This window comes from Tarenaya hassleriana, unplaced genomic scaffold (assembly GCF_000463585.1).
Source record: "Tarenaya hassleriana unplaced genomic scaffold, ASM46358v1 Cleome41, whole genome shotgun sequence".
Classification (NCBI taxonomy): domain Eukaryota; kingdom Viridiplantae; phylum Streptophyta; class Magnoliopsida; order Brassicales; family Cleomaceae; genus Tarenaya; species Tarenaya hassleriana.
Genome location: NW_010966933.1, coordinates 839,529 through 860,232, shown reverse-complemented (window position 1 = coordinate 860,232; position 20,704 = coordinate 839,529). Strand labels below are relative to the sequence as shown.

The window sequence follows — 20,704 nt, the reverse complement described above, 5'->3', positions numbered from 1 at the left end:
CAGCAGGAAATCTTGGATCATGCCAAACCACCAGTGATCATGAAGCACTGTTCTCATATGTCTAACAAGATTCTTGAACTTCTGTTGTATATGAGACGCCTCTCTGGTCTCCCCACCATAGAAAGCAATACTTTCAGCGTGGGTCCTTAAGCGAGAATGAAGTTGCCGGTACTCCCCTTCCAACTGCTGTTCTTTAGACATCAATCTCCCAAAAGAAGGAGAGAAGTTTCTTATTGCAGCCCCTGCTCCCAACACATAGGCCTATACAACAACTGTACAGGTTAGTTTACGGATAGCATCAATAAAGAATTAAACTCTGAGCAGATGCACAGCAACTCAAGTGGCTCGAGAAAAAATAAACCTTGGTAAACAGAAGAGAAAGTGAGAAATCACCAGTATCCAGAAGATATATTTTGGACTGGTGTAGGAACACAAGCGCCATGCATACAACAGACCATCAGTAACTGCTGCCAAATCATCCTGTATAAGTTCACTCAACTCTGAAGAGAATCTTGGTACGTCACTTGCAATTCGTTGCTCAGGATGGGTAATCCGACCATCCACATGTGATATCTTGTAATATGCCATATTCTGCAACAGTAGTAAATATAATGAAATTTATACACTGCACAAAGCAACCAAGAATAAATCATCCAGCCTGATCCAGAAGGGACAGTCGTAGCTACCTCAAAATAATGAGAATGGATAAGCTTGGTCAATATCTTCCTGAACCGCAAACTTAGGGTCCCAGTTATGAACTTTGACGTAGAGTGCATTGTCGATAGCAAGAAACACAATAGAATATTTTCGGTGATAAGTTGTAAAAACAGCGGAGCACGCCTTAAGAAAGCAGCACGAAATAGGAATCCCTGCACTTTTGCCAATCTATTGCTCAAAGTAGTTCTAAACACCTGCAAGCAGTAGGATGATAATACGATTATTGCTACACCCTAAAAATTAGCCCAGTGTTTCCGTCAGGATGGAAATTGAGATTCTCAGGAACTAGTAACGAAGAAGCAACACTTAAAAGTTTACACCAAATTCTAACATATCTAGACAGTGGTTTCTCAAGACAAACAAAGCAGTCCAGTTTTATTCTTCCACTAAATGCAAATAAAAATTCTACATGGTAACCAATTCCGTGTCGAAGCATACAATTACAAACAGAACAACAAAGTATTACATGTATTGATAGAAAATATGTACCACTATGCCCGCTAGTGCCAGAAGATCCCTCACGCCCAATCGACCCATCTGAGATAGAAGAATAGCAGTCAGAACCTGAAGTGACTTCAATCCTCCTTTCCTCTTTTTTGAGGTTATCTTTGCATTTTTGTCATTTTTTATCAACTTTTCTGAGGTCTCATTGTCACCACTGTGCCCATTGCAATGATGCGGGGAATCAAGTTTTCGGGAGCTGATCCTCGACTTCAGGTATGCAGCAGTCCCACCGGCGGCCAGAACCCCAGCCGCTAGCAGAATGGACTTCCTGTGGAAATCAAAAGGGTTTAAACAAGATGAAACATTACGATATATTTCTCAAGGCAGAACAAGAGGGAAACAGGACATGTCTGGTCTCAAGGACACCATAAGCGGCAAGAAACTAAGAGAGGAGAAGTGTTACCGTCTTGACTCCACAAGCTTCCGCCCATGTTCAGTCAACTGCAATAGCTGAAGAGACGGCATTCTGATAATTCACTTCTTCACGATCCGGAAACTCTCAGGGCCAAAATCTAGGTTCTTTTCGATATTAATGATAGCCAAAACAACCTGAGAATCATGAATATGGAACTCAGAAGATTATCACATGAAAATTAGGAAAACCCAAGTTATAATTGACGGAAAATTCTATTAAAAACAAATTAAAGATAGCAACGCACAAAAGATTTATTGCCCGATAGAAAGAAAAACCCACAAGGAGAAAGCAGCAACAGCTACTATTGTTCTCCATATTCTAAAATCTAGATTCCCGAATCCATTAGCACTGTCTGAACCAAAACCATCTTCAGTTTTCTCTTTCCCAGTGTCAAAAAAACAATACCGAGTTTGATTTTAATCCGTTTCACAAACCCAGTAGTCCACTGAATCAGAAAACCCAAGAAACGTGATTCCCCGATTTGTACAAAATTGCTAACATATGACAAGACAGCATCATAGCTAAAGAACAAATCTCACAACAGCTGAAATCGAAGAATCGAGACTCTTCTATTTCTAATCAACAGCAAAAGATTCAAAAAAAAAGGAAAGGGAAACACGTCAATTACCTCAGCACGAACGATTCAGACCGGAAAAAGCTAAATCTCTCGCTCTCTGCCTCCCTCGTTCTCAGTTTACGCTTCTTCGCGTGTGCAAATCGACCCAACTCGGAACGACACGAAGAATCGAAATTAGTTCTCAGGTTCCGCTTTCCAAATTCTATCTCATGAAAATTAAGACGCCGTCGCTTTCTCGCCGGAATACGTTACGACCGAGAACGCACCAGACCGCCGCAACAGAGAGAGAGAGAGAGAGAGACTTGTGTGCCTAAGCTCGGGAAGAGGGAGATGACGATGATTTGCACGTGCCAAAAGAAATTTTATAATTTCTTTTATAGTCGTGTCGTTTAAAATTTTTCTTTTTGCCCTTTTTTTTTTTGCATTTTTTTTTTCGCATCACAATAAAATTTATTTAAAAAATTTAAAAAAATTGTTAAAAATTAATCAAATAAGAAAAGATAGAGAGAGATGTGTATCTGGATGATCTATTTAGAATTAAGAATAGTTAAGTTTATATGGATTTTAGATATTAGTATCTATCCTATTTAGATTGGATTTATCTATTTTTATTATATTATTATAAGATTTTTTTTTGATAATCCGAAAATTTACGGGTGTGATATCCGACTACATCTCTCAGAGTAACGAAAAAGCCCAGGTGAATACCCTTCTCCACGCTTGGGTTAGAATCCAGGATAAACTACGATTTAAACTCATTCTAATTGTCAATAATACATAAAATTTTATTTTGCAAATCTTGATATGATCAAATTAAAAAAAAATAAAAGTTTACCCAAAAAGACTTTTATATATAATATATTCATACAGATTATATATTAGAATATATGGTTGGTTAAAATATGGCGTTAATTTCACTTTCCTTTTCCTAAATCTGGTCAAAGGTGAAAATTGAATGATGATTAAGACATAATAACTTAACTATAGAATTCCAACTACATTTGAAAGTTTTTTTTTACTTATTTTCTTCAATTACAAATAATGAAATTTTGAGGTTATGCATTGGATGTATTTTGGAATCATATGTATTTTGAGGTTATTCGACCCAAACTTGGGTGGTCTAATGGTGAGAGAACATGCAAAGCATATTCTTATCCTGGGTTCAAACCCAAACGTGGAGAGGGGCATTCATATGGGCTTTTCCGGTTCTCTGGTAGATATAGTCGGGCCAAAGATCCGGTGAACTTGCGGATTATAAAAAAAATTGAGGTTATTCGTAGTTAAATATCATATAGTTAGACAATTTAAGAAATATTGAGTCATAAAGTATGAAATGTAATTGTGTTAAAATAAGATATATATATATATATATATGTATATGTATATTTATTAGATTTTGTTGTTTGTCAATTTCAATTAATTTTTGTAGTTGGTCTATTATTGATATAATTAACATGATTGGTGGTTGTGTTTGAAAAACGAATTCAAAAATTCAAATGACATAAGTTCCATGAAAACTCTATAATCCATGTTCAAACAAAATTGTTAGGGATTTTCGATATATATATATATATATCCAAAGGTATCATTAGTGCTAACCTAAATTTAATAAGAAAATAATATTTAAAATGACAAAATCATGGGGTTCGATGAAACATATGTTATCTTTCAAACAAAAAGTCTTACCATATATATATATATATATGAATACTAGTTTACTCTTGATACCAAGAAGAAACCATTTTCAGAAAATTCTATTTAAGATGCTTTAAATTTAGTATAGATTAAAAGGGTACTAAAAATATTTATTTGTTGGCTTTAACAAAAAATATATTTATTTGTTGTTGTAATTCGAGAATTTAGGCTACTATATTATTGTGGATATAGTCTTTTGTATGCATGGGTTTTTTTTATTATATAAATAATTTTATATAATTCGCCTATTTTTCATAAATAATATAACAATTAGGTGGATTTTTCCTCATTTTTATTTCATTATACAATTACGTGAGTTTACAAGTATAAGACTTCTCTACGATAATGGAAAATGAAAATTGGACCGTGCCTTGTTGGAGCACACATATCTATGCACTGACCCATTTAGTTTTATTACATGATCATATTGGACTTCCTTATAACGACAACATATTACATCATATAAAAAATCATATTACCTTTTATATGTATACCATTTTACACAAAGCCATGCATATTTTAGTCACGATCGAATACGGAATACCCATTTTTAGTAAAATAAAATAAATATCATTCTTATAACAAAAAAAAAGCACTCGAAACCGATAATATTTTATATATGTAATGTGGGCTTTCGGATTAAAAACGTTAGACCAAACTCAAATAACACATAATAAATGAGCCTTACAATTCATACGAAGCCCAAGTTAGCGATAAATGTGGGCTTTCTTCTCACCAAAATTGATCGTCAAGGAAAAGCCCGTATAACATCTACTCAAATTCATGACTAGATACGTATACACGTAATATATATATATATATATACACACACATGTCAACTATTTTCTTCACTGAATTTTGAATAACAAAAATCCTTAACCTAATATTTTATACTAATATTTTTTTTTATCGTTTAAATACATTATTATATAGTATCAATAATATTTCTGAACCATCGGACCATGCAATGCAACCGATCATTACAATATCGCATATAAAAACTCGAAACTCAAATAAACGAACAAAACGTGGAGGTTTTTGTCCCCTCCTCCATCACATGCATGTGATGTGAGATCTAAGAAGACGATAGGTGATTATTATTATTATTATTATTATTATTATTATTATTATTATTATTATTATTATATACAGAAGTGAGATGTGGATAGATATTTATAGTTTTGTCTGTTATGAATTCGTACTTTCAGTAAACTTTTTTTTTTTGATAATCCGGAAGTTCACTGAGCCTTTCACCCGACTACATCTCTCAGAGGATCGGGAATACTTTCAGTAGACTTGTAGTTACGTCAATTATTTTATCCGAGAATGAAAGCCCTTTCCCCCCGAAAAATTTATTTGATTGGGAATGGGATCATTTTTTATATATTCAAATGTTAATCAATTTCAATAAGTACAACATGAAACCAATACGGCTTGAAAAAATATATATTCGGCAACTAATATAAATTGAAACCCCTCATCATAAATTCATAATCCGCTTAGAACCGTAACGTCGTGGATAGGGGGTTGAAAAAATGAACGGCCCAGATTGCCAGGTTTCACCGTGAAACTCCCCATCGTACGCCACGTGGACATTTTTACCGACCACGTAAGCGATAAAAATAAATATCGAACTTGCATAGTTTCCGAGGGTCGGACAAGGAGACGACACTTAAAAGTGAACAGCGTCGCGGTCGTTCCGTAAAACTCGTGGATCCACCGACACAAACGCAATCCCGAGCCCGTCGGCAGATGCCTAAATGACTAAAATACCCTCCGTTCATGCCGCGGACCCCACGCAGTTCTAATCAAACCATAACCCTAATAGTCCAAGGGCTTTTGGCTTGCGAGGAGCATTTGTTAGGTTATGGGGCTATATAGATATTGTTTTGTGTTATATCTAATTTACCTATTGTAATATAATTTGTAATTATAATTATTGTCCCAAGGCGATACATAATCACATATATAGGATATACCGGAAGATGGAACAAATTTTTGGAAAAAAGATTCGTGGACTTTTTGTAGGTGGACATTCTATATACTTACTGCGAATATAAATATATATATATATATGTATTGCATGTATTAGAAAACAGTATTTGTGTCTCTGCAATATAAGCGCAATCTCATTTGACTAATAATGCTATTTGATTTATTTTTATTGTTGCCATGCACGTAAACCTCTATATATCCCAGTCACTTTCCATTTTTTTTTTTTGATAATCCGGAAGTTCACCGGGTCTTTGGCCCGACTACATCTCCCAGAGGACCGGGGAAGCCCATGTGAATGCCTCTCCCCACGCTTGAGTTTGAACCCAGGATGAGAGCATGCTTTGCATGATTACTTTCCAATATTGGCCCCTTCATTTTTCTCTTCTTGTTTTTTTTAATTGATAAACAAATTGGTCCCAAAAATTTTCTAACTAATTGGTCCAAGATTTATATAAATAAGAACAAATAATAACGAATACAAACAAAACACACGATTCAAAATGAAAAATGATGAAATTATAATTACATGTAACAAACAAAAACTGATAGCAATAGGGGAATATATACGAACACTGAAATGGTATCTATATTGTGTAAGTACAAAAAGCTATTGTCATGGGATATCAACATATTCTACAAAAGATAAAATTTGTATGAACATTGTGGTACCATTAGGGGGGAAATCCAACACAATATGGAATACCCTTTTCGTCTTTTTGCTGGATTCGACTCCTACTCCTCGTATATGGAGAAATTAGCGGAAAGCATATAATATTATTTAGAAATAACCGCGAAAAAAAGAAATTAATACATGTGAAAAAAAAATATCAAGTTAGTTTCATATTATCTTACCAAATAAAATTTAAATTATTTTATCATACGCATTAAAAAAGTGCATTAACCAGATAAAATTATACAACGTTTTTTTTTGTATATCATAGATTAATTGGAATTTACATTAACTGAATAAAAAAATCGTCCTGATATATCCAATGTAGGGCACAATTGCAATGTATTTAGTTTATTAATTTATGCAATCTTGTATGGTCAGGTCATTAGTCATCATGATTGACAACGTTAGCCAACAATTGTAATACGTAGTTACGTTTTTGCAACTAAGATATTGGATATTAATTCGTTAAAATGATACAATATTTACATTCATGGTTTAAATATATATAAGGAGATTTTAACTATATATATATATATATATATAAGGAGAGATTTTATTCAGAACGTATCCGTAAATAAATACAATTAATTGATGTAATTCGTTCTTCGACCGCATTTTGACAAATTACTGAAATTAATATAGAAAGAAAAAGGGAACAAAAAAGAAAAAAGAAAAATCAATTTTTCTTGCCTTCTCCTCCACCATCCTCCACGTACTCCTTCTTCCTCCTCTCTGCCCTAGAGAACAGACAAATCAGAAGGAAACACGTGGCGTAGATCCCATGAACCTTCCAGTTCGTCTTCGGCGGCTGTCGGAGCACCACCCTATGAAACACCGCCATGTAATAATGAAGCCCAACGGCAAAGCCCACGAAAAATTGGGCCAGGCCCAATAATCTAAGGCTCAGTCCACATTCTGTGTAGAACACCAAGACCAGGTACATGAGCAGGAGCAGCAGGTACATCGCGTAGCCGAGGGTCTGCATAATCTGTAGCCATACGTACGTAGAACGCGAGGTAGCGTAGAAGAATTTGAGCGGTTCGAGGCCAGTGACGATGGACGATAGGCAAAGGATCGAGAAGTAGATTGATAGGTAGACCTGGACGAAGATCAAGATCTTCTGGAGAGAGAAATATGCTTTGAACCGGTTGAAGATGAGAGAAACTAAAAGTAGAGGGACTAAGATGAAAATGAAGGAGACTGCTGTTGCGATCGTGGGCGCGTATTTGGTTCCGAAGAAGGGTTTGAAATTCCTCGTCATCTCCTTGTTTGCCTTGGTGATGTAGATTTTGGACGTGCTGGAGATTCGTTCGAGGTCCGGGATGAGTGATCGCTGGAACTTCGTGGGTAGATCTCTGAATTCGTTGACCAAGTCATCGTCTTCCTCGTCGTCCAGCCAAAAGGGCTTGATCTCTTTCTTCTTGCTCGTGGGTTTTTCGGTTTTGTCGGGTTTTTCCGAAGAGGGCGTGGTTTTCTGAGCGGAAAGCTGGGAACTTTTTGACGAGGTTTTGTTTTTGGGCGAGCTTAATTTGGACAGATCTGACGATTTCTTGATGGGTTTGGTGGAATTGCCGGGTTTGGGGCCGGAAGTGAGCTTCTTGAGCTCAGAGCCCTTGGTCGCGTCAGAAGATTTGATGAGCTTGGTCTGGTTCTTGGCCGAAGAAGACATCTGTTTGAGGAGCTTTGTCTGGTTCTTCTTGGGAGAGACAGCCTCAATCCCACCCTCGCCGAACTCAACATCTTTCCCCAACAATCTTCTGATCCGTGAACGTTGATCGGTTCGAAACTCGCCGGCAGAAGTTTCCGACGAGACAAAACGGATAGAGCAAGAACAAGCGAAGAGGAAAAGAATAAGATACAGCAAAAGCACCTTCCTGAAACTCAAGTACGAGAGTGGAGCCATTGTCATCTCTCTGACACCTAGTATTCTCACTGCTCAGACAGATCTAGCGAGAGAGTTTCGCAAGCATGTTTATTATATAGATCCGTAATCCATGAGAGAGAGAGAGAGAGAGAGAGAGGTGGCAGGACTGACACTGTGCGTATATGTATGTATATATACGCGTGCGTCTATACGTATACACGTGTGTATTATGTTAGTGTGAAAGGGAAATGGGAATAGCAGAGAAACAAGTCATTGATAATATCAATAATGTTCATCACTATTCGACCCACCGCCATCTGCAGATTCTATCTTTCCATGTCAATGCTGCATATTAATATTGGGTTTAGTACGAAATGATGATCGGATATTAATATGGCTTAATTATATTCTTCATTTAATCAAGAATAATGTTTACATAATAACTCCAATTGTTCTACCATATGAAATCTCATTGTATCAACCATATACATTGTTAAAGATATTCTTGTTATATAGTCTTTGACAAAATTTGTGATTTTACGTTTTCATAATTCCGACAACGAATGATAAATATGTCCATTAAAATATTATCCATCGCATTTAAAAAAAAATCTAAAATAGATAATAAAAGAAAGAATAAAAAGGGTTAGTAGATCAGTCACATGGACACAAAAACGACATATCTTTTTTTTCTTTCTTCCTTTTGTTACTCGTTTTCAATTGCCCCCTTATATTGTAAGATTCTTTGGCTTTTACCAAATTAGTATTTGTTTGAGATACAGCAATTTAAATTTCATTTAGGGATCGATGCATCTTGAAAGTTACAAAGTATTTTTTTTATAATATATGATTTATCAAGAGAGGTTCGAATTTAGAGTGAAACACTCTTTGCGCATACTCATTTACCAGTTAAGTCAACCACTATTCGTAAAGTTACAAAGTATTTGATTCGGGTGAATATAATATATTATGTTATTTTCCATTATTTTATATAAATATTAATAATAAAAATGATAAGGGTATATCCATCTATATATATTATTTTTAACCATACCCTGATTACAAAATTTTCTGAATTCATTTGTTAACTTCACACATCAATTTTATATATGTTCTAATCTGATATATATTGGATTTCCAACGTTAAAATGTCACATCTTTTTTTTTAATTACAAAACCAAAAAGACCTTATAATTGGAGTTGGTAAACTGTAACCATTTCTCTTAACCCCATTGTTATTATATTATGTATTTATTTAATTTAATTGTATTGGAAATCAACGTTAAGTGGAATCTTACTTAAATTAATACCCCAACATGTCTTAATCAACGTCGTTAAGCTGACGTGTCACGAAGACTCTTAGACTGTCCAAATGGACCAGTGAGTCCTCCATTTCCGTGTCTGCTTTGACCTCATTTGCTTTGAAACTATATTAAAACGAAATTTAAAGTTCACATTTTCCAATTGCGATCCTTAGAGATTTTTATCATTTTACGTACAGTAATGTGAAAAATCTTTATTCAAATAACAATTATAGAAATAATATATACCTGTTAATTAGCATATAGTTTATTGGAAGGAAATTGCATTTTAATGTATACTATCTATAGCAAAATAATAGATTTTTGTTAATAAGAATGTTAGGAAAATAGACGTGAGAGAATTACGGATAGTTAGTATAAATTTGGAATTTAAAGTTATATATATGCGAGGGTAATTGATTGATCTAATTTACATATAGCAAGGGTTTTAATTTTATTATATTAACATAAGATTAGGCAAATGTATGTGATGCTAAGTGGTATTTTAACTTGTTTGTTGTTCGGGCGCCTACCACTTATTTTGGTCCCTCTCCACTGTTATGGCACATGAGATGTGAATAATTATTTGAAGGTTATGGCTAGGATAATTCGATTTCCTATAATATATATTTTATTTATATATAGAGCGATTACATACCAAAACATGAAAGGAAATTATTACGTTCTCATTTCTGTAATTAAGACAGAATTTGAGACCGTTAGTTTTTTTTTTTTTTATAACCAGGATGGTTCTCCGGGCCTTCGATCCGACTATATCCACCCTAGGTCAGGTACCACCCTTTGTATATGGACCATTTTGATCCATAAATTACATCTCTCCCCGCAAGTGGAATCCAACCCATGACCTCGAGGATGACTTTGTCACCTCTCACCCACTGGGCCACCAACTGTTGGGTAATTTGAGACAGTTTTGGCAACACCCGAAAAAACTCCATCAAAATTCTTTTAAAAAACAATACATTAATATAAGACGTTGGATCTAACGAGTGACTAAGGTCTTTGACTTACCAGATTAGTTTCCGAAATGTGGACTTTAGATCACGAGGGTTGCAATATTTGACTTTTTTGTCCACCATTTATTATTATTATTATTATTATTTTATACATTATTTTGCTAGTAGTTATATAATAATAATAATAATATCATTTAGGAATTTAAACATCTCTCATCATGATGAATTTAATCGACTGTTTGATTTTAAATCGTTACTTTAATCTTGTGAATGCATAATAATACAGAAAAAAAGGACAAGATAATTTAACATGTGATGCTCTTTTGCTGAAACCCATGATCTTAAGCACGTGATGCTCAATGGAATGGGCCTGGTTTGGCCCATTTAATAAAAATTACGAAATTATCTTAAGAAAATTAATATTTAATAGAAATAACAATATTGGACTTTCAAACTCGATGGCCCATTTAATAAAAATACGAAATCATCTTAAGAAATTTTATATTTAATAGGAATAACCATATTAAAATTAAATACTAATAAAAAATAATTTTTTTTTGTCTAAAATATCCCTTTCTAATTATGATGTCTTTATTAATGAAGGATAATTTCAGAAAAAATATCAAAAAATACGTCATTTATTTTGAAATAAAAAATGACTCCAAAACGTCATGTAAAATTAAACGGAGGGAGTTTTTTTTTTTTTTTGTGGTACGATGGGAAACCCCTATCCTACAACCCTTCGGGTCGGACACCGGACACCGCAATGCCTCTCAGCCCATAGGCCGGACGAGAACGGCATCAGGACAGCATCGCGGACCTGAGAAAACCCACCGCTCTACGCAGTAGCCGGCAAACCACGCAGAGCAGGTAAACCAGCTTCGTAAAGCTGACCGGCTCAAGGGGAGTACCATACCTGAGATTCGAACCCACAACCTCATGGTAGAGGGAATTGTCATTAACCACTAGGTTGGGGACTCCCCGGAGGGAATATTATTTAGTTTGTATAGTTTGCACAAAACATTTTTTCTATTAGCGATTTCATTTTTAAAATTGAGCGTGACAGACTGTATCTTAATAGTATTCTGAAAAATCAAAATAAAACCGCAATTTATCATTTATTTGTCTTTTAGAGAAATTAAAATTAATCAGAATTTTTTTACTGAGAAAAAGGATATAATTAGGGAAATAAAATAAAATGCCTCTATCCCACGTTTAACCATATATCAGGCCGCCGAACAATGGACCCGGATTTTAAAGAACCCGACCTCGCCCCCTCTGAAACCGCCGGTTCCGGCTCCGACGAAACCGCCATGGCCGAGTCCATCGGCGCCGGTGCTGAGGCGACCACCTCGGGATCAGACGCGTCGGTTGTCATGGCCGTATCCGATACGCCGCCGGATCGATCGGGCCCGCTCGATGAATTGACTCACGATCTGGATTCACTCCACGAACTCGCCACCCGAGGCTCGTGGCAAGCCATTCTCGACAAGGTGGCTCGAGCCAGAGCCTCTTCGCTCCTCTCCAAGCCCCACGAGCATCTCACCTATCTCACTTTCCAGGTTTTGGCTCTCACGAAGCTTCGTCGCTCCGCCGATGCTGCTCAGGAGCTCGATTCATTGCACGATTTCGATGGCTCGCATTACAGGTACGAATCCTACCCGGAGATTTATCCGGATCGGGCAGGATCCATGGTTCCTTTCTCTCTCCGGTGGCTTTATGCTTTGATTCCGACCAAGCTCGATAATCGCCAGGAAGGGTTAGATCGGTTGTACATTTTACTGGATTTCGTTCGAGAGAGAATCAGAGAGAAAGAATCCAAAAACCTGGATGCGTCTGTGGATGTATGGAAGAGAAGGGAAGTTTTTGTGATGAGTTGTTTGCTAGGACTCCATTTAGGTCACAAGGAATTTGGTGTTTCCATGGAATTGATAAAGGAACTGCTTAATCGCAATCCATTGGATCCGGTTTTGATCTCGAAACTAGGATACGTTCAAATGCAGTTTGGTGACATAGAAGGAGCGAAATGCACGTTTGATCGGGTCGAGAAGATGATGAATGAAGGAAAGAACAATGACTTACTCAATGAGATAGAGTTCAAAAACCTTGTGGGTAGGAACAAGGCTTTAATCTATCTGGTGGGGAAGGACTATGTTTCGGCTGTGAGGGAGTATGAAGAATGCATGGAACAAGATAATTCGGATGTTGTTGCCATCAACAACAAGGCCCTTTGTTTGATGTATCTGAGAGATCTTTCAGATGCGATCAAGGTTCTGGAGAACGCATTAGAGAGAGTGCCGACTGTGGCTTTGAACGAGAGCTTGGTGGTGAACTTATGCAGTATGTACGAGCTGGCCTATGTTAATCACACCGATATCAAGCGAACGCTGAACAATTGGATTGCCCGTGTCGCTCCCGATGACTTTGATTCATCTTGCACCAGGGTTTGAGGTATATGTCATTCTCTCTTCTTCGATCCTTTTTCTAGTTTTTACATATACTCGAATAGCATAGCAATGGTATAATGACTTGGATAGATAACTTTGCAAGTCCTAAGGGTCATGAAAGGAAAGTAGATGTGCAAAGGCACCATCTTTTCGAAGGATGTAAAGGTCGGTAGTTTCTGAAGGGAAAACTTGTGTTGGGAACTCATCCGAGTCAAGCCCGTTTCCTGAATTGTGTCCAAAAGTGTGCTCAGTGTTTTGCTCCCTTCTCTAGCCAAATCTTTTTGGTCCATGAGAATAATGGAGATTCACCTCATACTAGTTTACTTTCTAAGCTACAAGGAAGGAAACCCATGAAACAATATTGCAAGGCATGAACCAAATACTTAGCTACTGCCTCATTTCACATCTCTAGTGTTCAAATGCAGAGTTTTCAGATGAGCAAAGCTCATTCTTTGAAGATGGGTTCCCATACCTGGAGGACTTCAACCTCGGGGCTCGATAGAAAATCGATTTTGGTCTTCCCGGCATGAGTATCAACACAGGGTTTCTCGGATTCGGCCCGGCGATTTGTTCAGTTTTGGCCGGTGGTTTCACTGGCGAGTTGCGAGCTTCAACTCACCAGTAATGGCCGTAGGAAACTCTTCCTTGTCTCACCCAACACTTTAGCAGCTTTGTACACTTTCTGAAATCTTGTATTTCATTTTTGACCTCTTTGTTAGAAAACAATACATATAAAAAGATTTTATTTGAAATCATCCTTTAGATTCAGACAGAAGAAAGTGACATACAAAGGGCACAAGATTTTATTAGAAATGTGTTCAAATGGAGAGGCGTGTATGTAATCAAATCTGAAATCGAGGATTCTATATGCAACGCAAAAAATATACATAATTTATCTTAAAAGTTACAAATAACAAGCGGATTGATAATAAATTCTGGTTTGAATAAAATTTATTAATAAAGAAATTAAATGGGTTGGTGGGTTTTTCTTATATAATCCATTAGTTACACCAACTCCTCCAACCTTATTGCAAAAAAAAAAAAAAAAAAAAGCTACCACCTTTTGCCAAATTAAAAATCTTGTTGTTTATATATAATATTTTTCCAGTGGCTTGATTATATTGTTTGTAATTTGTATACAGTAATCAACATCATCACCAACCAACCGTACCGTTCCCTATATAAACCCGAATCCAGAAACCCATACCAAACCCGTATTTCTCTTCACCTACCACCCTGCAATGGCGGCTCAGAGCTCCTCCGCCGTCTTCTCCGGTGGATATGCCTTCTCCGCCGGTCGCAGCGGCGATCCCTGCTCCGATCCGAAGCGCGTCGGATCCATTTGTCTCCGGTCTCACCTACCCCGTCGTCTCTCCCTCTCGTGAGCTTCATCTCCTTCTCTCTTGTCATCGATTTGAGTTTCGTGTTTGGTCGGATAATTTTTGTTGTTAAATCGTTGCAACGGGACAATTTGAAGCTTGAAGTGATTCTACGATCTGTTTCCCAGTTGTGTTGGAATCTGACCTCTTTGTTTCTCCCGTTAATGTGGCTTGGGGTTTTTGTTGAATCATTCCAGAAATAACATTTTTGTTGTTCTTACGATTGTAAGGTTAAGATATTTGTAATAAATTTCAATTCCGTTTAGATTCTTCCACTATTATGTTGCTTCATTTGTGCTAATGTCGCCGATTAGGAGTGTTAGGTAAGCTGTCTAGTTGAAATCGGTTCCGCATTTGCTAGGTCTAGGTTCATTTGTCGATGATGCAACAATTATGTAGCCATGTTCATGGTAATTACTCCTCTGAGAAATGGCATTTTGCTGCTGAATTTGGTGTAGGAACTGTAAGGCGAGAGGGACAATTTCATTGAGAATTAGAGCCATATCGAAACCAGATGATACCGAGAATTTCCAACCGGAACTAGATGTCTCTCTTAGCCCGCGTGTTGATTCTCTGAAGCCGTCGAAGACTATGGCTATATCCGACCAGGCAGCCACTCTTGTCCAAGCTGGTGTTCCAGTTATCCCGCTAGCTGCAGGAGAGCCTGACTTCGACACACCGGCTGTTATCTCCGAGGTCATATGTCTTTACATTTCTTAACTGGCCTGCCCGTTTTCTGTATGTTCCTTTTAGTTGTTTCTATTATGATTTGCCTGATTCTGGTTGATTCTTTTGTTGATTCATAGGCCGGGATTACTGCAATCCGGGAAGGTCACACTAGGTATACGCTAAATGCAGGTACTACAGAACTTCGTGAAGCGATATGTCGGAAGTTGAAAGGTAAGTGTTGATTCACTACATGTGGAATTGTGTTGCTGTGTCTCGTTCTTGTTTTGGTCGGTGTTAAATGCTTTATTGTCATCTCCGGCTTGCAGAGGAAAATGGGCTATCTTATGCACCAAATCAAATTTTGGTTAGCAATGGAGCTAAACAGAGCATCATTCAAGCAGTACTTGCAGTTTGTTCTCCTGGAGATGAGGTAATCTGTTATCGACAAGATGGATACATTTTTTCCGTAATAAATTTTTTGATCCGGAATTATGGTAAATGGATTTTTTTTACTGTCTTATTGAAGCAATCACCTCCCTAAGTGACAGCATGAGTGCCTTACAACTGAGAAAAAGGTTTTCGAGTTAACAAAATCTTTTTTTTTCCAGGTTATAATTCCTGCACCATATTGGGTTAGTTACCCTGAAATGGCTAGATTGGCCGATGCAACACCTGTGGTTATTCCTACGCGGATTTCTGATAACTTCTTGCTGGATCCAAAGGATCTCGAGTCTAAATTGACTGACAAATCTAGACTTCTGATTCTCTGTTCTCCTTCCAACCCAACTGGAGCTGTTTATCCAAGGAAATTGCTTGAAGATATTGCTCGAATTGTTGCTAAGCATCCTAGACTTCTGGTATTTGGACACAACTCGATCTCGTAATGTATTTTTGCTAAGCTAATTTTCTAAGTCATCCGCATTCAATCCAGGTGATTTCTGATGAAATATATGAGCACATAATTTATGCTCCGGCCACACACACAAGCTTTGCATCTCTGCCAGGCATGTACGAAAGAACTTTGACAATAAACGGTTTTTCCAAGGTAGGCTTATCGCAAATGCTTTTGATATAGTCGATAAAATCAAGCACACTTCTGAGTATAACTGTTTTTTTCCTTAAGTCGAAGGCTTGATCCGTTTGCCTGATATGACTTGTGCAGGCTTTTGCTATGACTGGTTGGCGTCTTGGGTATATTGCTGGTCCCAAACACTTTGTTGCTGCTTGCAGTAAATTACAAGGCCAGGTAACGTCTTTAGCTCTCCAAGTTTTCACCTTTTGTCTTCTTTTCAGCATTTTTATGATTCATTTATCTCTGAAAAGAGGAAGAAATCATATATCTGGATGCACGAAAAGCAGATTTAGTACAATACCGTTAAATGCCTTGCGCTTGCAATACATAATTAGCTCTACCTTCATCTCTCTCTACTCGTATAAAGTTCCTTCAATTTTGTCGGGAAGTCGTTTTAGAACAATAAAAGAACATATATATATATATATTTTACTTGGTAAATTGAGTTGTGATTATAGACTGATGATACTGGTGTTGGTGTCTGCCAGCTTACTTCAGGAGCGAGTAGCATTTCTCAGAAAGCAGGTCTTGCTGCACTAGGGATGGGCAAAGCCGGGGGTGAAACAGTAGCAAAGATGGTTGAAGCGTATAGAGAGAGACGAGATTTCTTGGTCAAAAGTCTCGGAGAATTAGAGGGCGTTAAGATCTGTGACCCTCGGGTAGCTAATAGATTTTCTGTCCCCTCGTTCATATCTCTGCAATGCCTTAATTTACACGGGTTACTGTTTCTTGCAGGGAGCTTTTTATCTCTTTGTCGACTTCAGTTCTTACTACGGAGCAGAGGCCGAAGGTTTTGGTGTAATCAACAACTCTGAGTCTCTGTGCTTATACTTCCTTGACAAGGCTCAGGTAACTATATACTGAAAATGATTCTTACTTTGCTGAATAATGTTCTTGAAAAGGCTATTTTCTCTTGTTTTTTCCCCCACTTTCTCAAATGGTACAAGGAAATCTTGAATTGTCTAATCCTTTTTGGGACATGATCTTAAAAAATGTTTTTGGCGAATCTATGTTAGTTTTTTTCTTATAAAACAAACACAAGAACACGTACAAATACACTAATCAATACACTCACATATGACCCACACAAATACATTATCACACCCTTGTCTTTGGCGTATTCCTCTCAGAGAGATTCTCTCTCCCTCTCCTTTGAATACACAAAAATACTCACACATAAAAGACAAAGAGAACAATAATAAACAAACTGCAACTCTCTGTAAATTTTCTGCAACATAATGTACATATACATATAAGACACGAAATGTAACTGTGCAAACAGTTACTCACCCACTAAAACATTAAACTACATTTAAAACTTCCATAAAAATCTCAGACAACTCTCACCACAAGCCCAAAAAGATCTCAAAATGCTCTGATACCACTGTTAGTTTTTTTCTTATAAAACAAACACAAGAACACGTACAAATACACTAATCAATACACTCACATATGACCCACACAAATACATTATCACACCCTTGTCTTTGGCGTATTCCTCTCAGAGAGATTCTCTCTCCCTCTCCTTTGAATACACAAAAATACTCACACATAAAAGACAAAGAGAACAATAATAAACAAACTGCAACTCTCTGTAAATTTTCTGCAACATAATGTACATATACATATAAGACACGAAATGTAACTGTGCAAACAGTTACTCACCCACTAAAACATTAAACTACATTTAAAACTTCCATAAAAATCTCAGACAACTCTCACCACAAGCCCAAAAAGATCTCAAAATGCTCTGATACCACTGTTAGTTTTTTTCTTATAAAACAAACACAACAACACGTACAAATACACTAATCAATACACTCACATATGACCCACACAAATACATTATCACACCCTTGTCTTTGGCGTATTCCTCTCAGAGAGATTCTCTCTCCCTCTCCTTTGAATACACAAAAATACTCACACATAAAAGACAAAGAGAACAATAATAAACAAACTGCAACTCTCTGTAAATTTTCTGCAACATAATGTACATATACATATAAGACACGAAATGTAACTGTGCAAACAGTTACTCACCCACTAAAACATTAAACTACATTTAAAACTTCCATAAAAATCTCAGACAACTCTCACCACAAGCCCAAAAAGATCTCAAAATGCTCTGATACCACTGTTAGTTTTTTTCTTATAAAACAAACACAACAACACGTACAAATACACTAATCAATACACTCACATATGACCCACACAAATACATTATCACACCCTTGTCTTTGGCGTATTCCTCTCAGAGAGATTCTCTCTCCCTCTCCTTTGAATACACAAAAATACTCACACATAAAAGACAAAGAGAACAATAATAAACAAACTGCAACTCTCTGTAAATTTTCTGCAACATAATGTACATATACATATAAGACACGAAATGTAACTGTGCAAACAGTTACTCACCCACTAAAACATTAAACTACATTTAAAACTTCCATAAAAATCTCAGACAACTCTCACCACAAGCCCAAAAAGATCTCAAAATGCTCTGATACCACTGTTAGTTTTTTTCTTATAAAACAAACACAACAATACGTAACATAAAACCAACTAATACACATAAACCATATAATATAAAGTACATGCAAAGTCTTCTAAACATAATTTGAGCCACAAATACTAACAATCTACAATCACCACCGATTAAAGCTTCAGTCTTTGTCGGAAAAAAAAGTTGATAAGTTGTGGGTTTGGGGTTTGAAGGTTGCAATGGTTCCTGGCGATGCTTTTGGAGACGATAGCTGTATCCGTATTTCATACGCGACATCTCTGAACAACCTACAAGCCGCGGTGGAGAGGATCAAGAAAGCCCTCCTTCCCCTCCGAGCCACGGCCTCAGTCCATCCATAAAATCTCCGAAAAAAACCCGTGCCAATCTCAAGAAGCAATCCTTTCTTGACTGTTGTTCCTTTCCTTGTAGTTCAAGTAATCTTATCCCCCCCTCCTATGCTTTGTTGTACTTTTCATTCATTAGGGTTGAAAATCGAAGATTCCGTGTGATGTGATCTTTGCTTTTCCTGTCATTTTGCGGAAAACATAACACCTGTAACCTAATCAGGAAATCAGAGGAATAAATTCTCTTGGATATGAATATACAAAGGAAATCCCCCTAAAGGTATCTTCTTGTTTGGATAAGGAAAAGAAGTTGGTTCTTTACCCTTCAGACTTTGCTCATAGACTTGCACCATAAGGCAAACCCACCTCCCTCTCCCGTTTACGTTATATACTCTTACCAACCAACGAGATCAAGACGACAAAAACCCGAAAACCGACCTCTAAAATCACTTAAAAAAACGATGGAAATCCAGGAACTTACCGACGACAACGAGATCGTCTTCTTCGATCTAGAAACGAACGTGCCAAACAAACCCGGGCAGCATTTTCACATCCTCGAGTTTGGAGCCATCGTTGTCTGTCCGAGGAAACTTATAGAACTCGAGAGCTTCAGCACTCTCGTACGACCCAAGGACTTGGCCGTGGTCTCCTTGAGGTCGTCTAGGTCCGGTGGAATCACGAGAGGTACGGTAATGGAGGCCCCGAGTTTCGAGGAAGTGGCTGACAAGATCTACGCTGTGTTGAACGGTCGGATTTGGGCAGGACACAACATCAGGAGATTCGATTGTGTCAGAATCAAAGACGCTTTCCGACAGATCGGGAAGCCAGCTCCTGAGCCTGCGGGGATCATTGATTCTCTTGGGATTTTATCCAAAAAGTTCGGAAGAAGAGCTGGTAACATGAAGGTATGCACCATAATTAATTCCGACCGTATATTCACAAAAAAAACGTATGGAATAAATCAAATTCATACGTATACTCTAACAAGTTTTTACTCGTTCATGTTTTAGATGGCAAGTTTGGCTGCCTATTTCGGTCTTGGAGAACAAAAGCATAGGTAGGTATACGTACATCCATGATCCATGCATGCATGCATCGATCATAATCACACACGCATCTCTTAAAGCATGTGTAATTGTGCATGTGTTTGCATATAATATACGAATTTATAACTATGTGAATATATATACGCAGGAGTCTCGATGATGTTCGGATGAATCTAGAGGTCCTCAAGCACTGCGCCACCGTACTTTTCTTGGTACGTCGCACGTATTCTCAAATCACAATTTCTCAATAGAATCAATATACACGTGTGTGTTTCTCTAAATATATTTGTGTAATATATCTCTAATATATATATTATGTATATATATATATATTGTGTGTGTGTGTGATGTAAAGGAGTCTAGCCTACCAAACAAATTGAATGGAAAATTGCAAAGCCCTTCAACGATAATGACGAGAAGCAGAAGTAATAACATCAACAACACCAAGTTTGGAGGCAACGAAGAAAGCATACGACGAAAGTCTCCCACGACGGCTTCTTTGGGTTACCAAAGGGCGGTACCCTACACG

The 20,704-nt window shown here is 37.1% G+C and overlaps 5 protein-coding genes across 6 annotated transcripts in view; 3 read left to right on the top strand and 2 right to left on the bottom strand.

Annotated features, from left to right (window-relative positions):
- The window catches only part of LOC104824873 (ABC transporter D family member 1-like), a 9,219-nt gene extending 6,671 nt beyond the window's left edge, over positions 1 to 2,548 (bottom strand). Inside the window, 6 exon segments of the mRNA XM_010557060.2 lie at positions 2 to 261; positions 394 to 591; positions 687 to 911; positions 1,207 to 1,489; positions 1,625 to 1,770; positions 2,265 to 2,548. Of these exon segments, the coding sequence (XP_010555362.1) occupies positions 2 to 261; positions 394 to 591; positions 687 to 911; positions 1,207 to 1,489; positions 1,625 to 1,686 (1,028 nt within the window). The 5' untranslated portion in view covers positions 1,687 to 1,770; positions 2,265 to 2,548.
- A 4,563-nt stretch (positions 2,549 to 7,111) lies between these two features.
- On the bottom strand, positions 7,112 to 8,616 carry LOC104824872. Its single transcript, XM_010557059.2, has one exon. It carries the CDS (start codon positions 8,483 to 8,485, stop codon positions 7,253 to 7,255), a length of 1,233 nt encoding a protein of 410 aa, XP_010555361.1. The 5' UTR covers positions 8,486 to 8,616; the 3' UTR covers positions 7,112 to 7,252.
- Positions 8,617 to 11,940: 3,324 nt separating this feature from the next.
- On the top strand, positions 11,941 to 13,917 carry LOC104824871 (trafficking protein particle complex subunit 12-like). Of its 2 annotated transcripts, none has more exons than XM_010557057.1 (2): positions 11,941 to 13,166; positions 13,588 to 13,917. In XM_010557057.1, the coding sequence occupies exon 1, from the start codon at positions 11,957 to 11,959 to the stop codon at positions 13,163 to 13,165; it is 1,209 nt and encodes a 402-aa protein (XP_010555359.1). In that variant the 5' UTR covers positions 11,941 to 11,956; the 3' UTR covers position 13,166; positions 13,588 to 13,917. The 2 variants fall into 2 exon arrangements, with proteins under 2 accessions (XP_010555359.1, XP_010555360.1); XM_010557058.1 differs by having other exon boundaries at positions 13,575 to 13,917.
- Positions 13,918 to 14,317: 400 nt separating this feature from the next.
- LOC104824869 (bifunctional aspartate aminotransferase and glutamate/aspartate-prephenate aminotransferase) lies at positions 14,318 to 19,385 on the top strand. The gene is made up of 10 exons (XM_010557054.2): positions 14,318 to 14,543; positions 15,000 to 15,237; positions 15,348 to 15,441; positions 15,537 to 15,640; positions 15,819 to 16,067; positions 16,142 to 16,255; positions 16,373 to 16,456; positions 16,771 to 16,941; positions 17,018 to 17,131; positions 18,998 to 19,385. The coding sequence occupies exons 1-10, from the start codon at positions 14,404 to 14,406 to the stop codon at positions 19,142 to 19,144; spliced, it is 1,455 nt and encodes a 484-aa protein (XP_010555356.1). The 5' UTR covers positions 14,318 to 14,403; the 3' UTR covers positions 19,145 to 19,385.
- Positions 19,386 to 19,472: 87 nt separating this feature from the next.
- LOC104824870 (protein NEN4) overlaps positions 19,473 to 20,704 on the top strand; it is a 1,890-nt gene continuing 658 nt past the window's right edge. The window contains exons 1-4 of the mRNA XM_010557056.1: positions 19,473 to 20,034; positions 20,140 to 20,186; positions 20,324 to 20,387; positions 20,531 to 20,696. Coding sequence (XP_010555358.1) covers positions 19,591 to 20,034; positions 20,140 to 20,186; positions 20,324 to 20,387; positions 20,531 to 20,696 — 721 coding nt within the window. The 5' untranslated portion in view covers positions 19,473 to 19,590. The remainder of the gene's footprint in view (positions 20,035 to 20,139; positions 20,187 to 20,323; positions 20,388 to 20,530; positions 20,697 to 20,704) is intronic.

What these genes read in the sequence shown, in the direction of transcription:
- LOC104824872 (XM_010557059.2), bottom strand. Translation starts at nt 8,485, where the DNA reads ATGACAATGGCTCCACTCTCGTACTTGAGTTTCAGGAAGGTGCTTTTG.
- LOC104824871 (XM_010557057.1), top strand. Translation starts at nt 11,957, where the DNA reads ATGGACCCGGATTTTAAAGAACCCGACCTCGCCCCCTCTGAAACCGCC.
- LOC104824869 (XM_010557054.2), top strand. Translation starts at nt 14,404, where the DNA reads ATGGCGGCTCAGAGCTCCTCCGCCGTCTTCTCCGGTGGATATGCCTTC. An exon ending in CTAAGCATCCTAGACTTCTG is followed by an intron (nt 16,068 to 16,141) that starts GTATTTGGACAC and finishes CATTCAATCCAG; the next exon opens with GTGATTTCTGATGAAATATA. An exon ending in GCAGTAAATTACAAGGCCAG is followed by an intron (nt 16,457 to 16,770) that starts GTAACGTCTTTA and finishes GGTGTCTGCCAG; the next exon opens with CTTACTTCAGGAGCGAGTAG.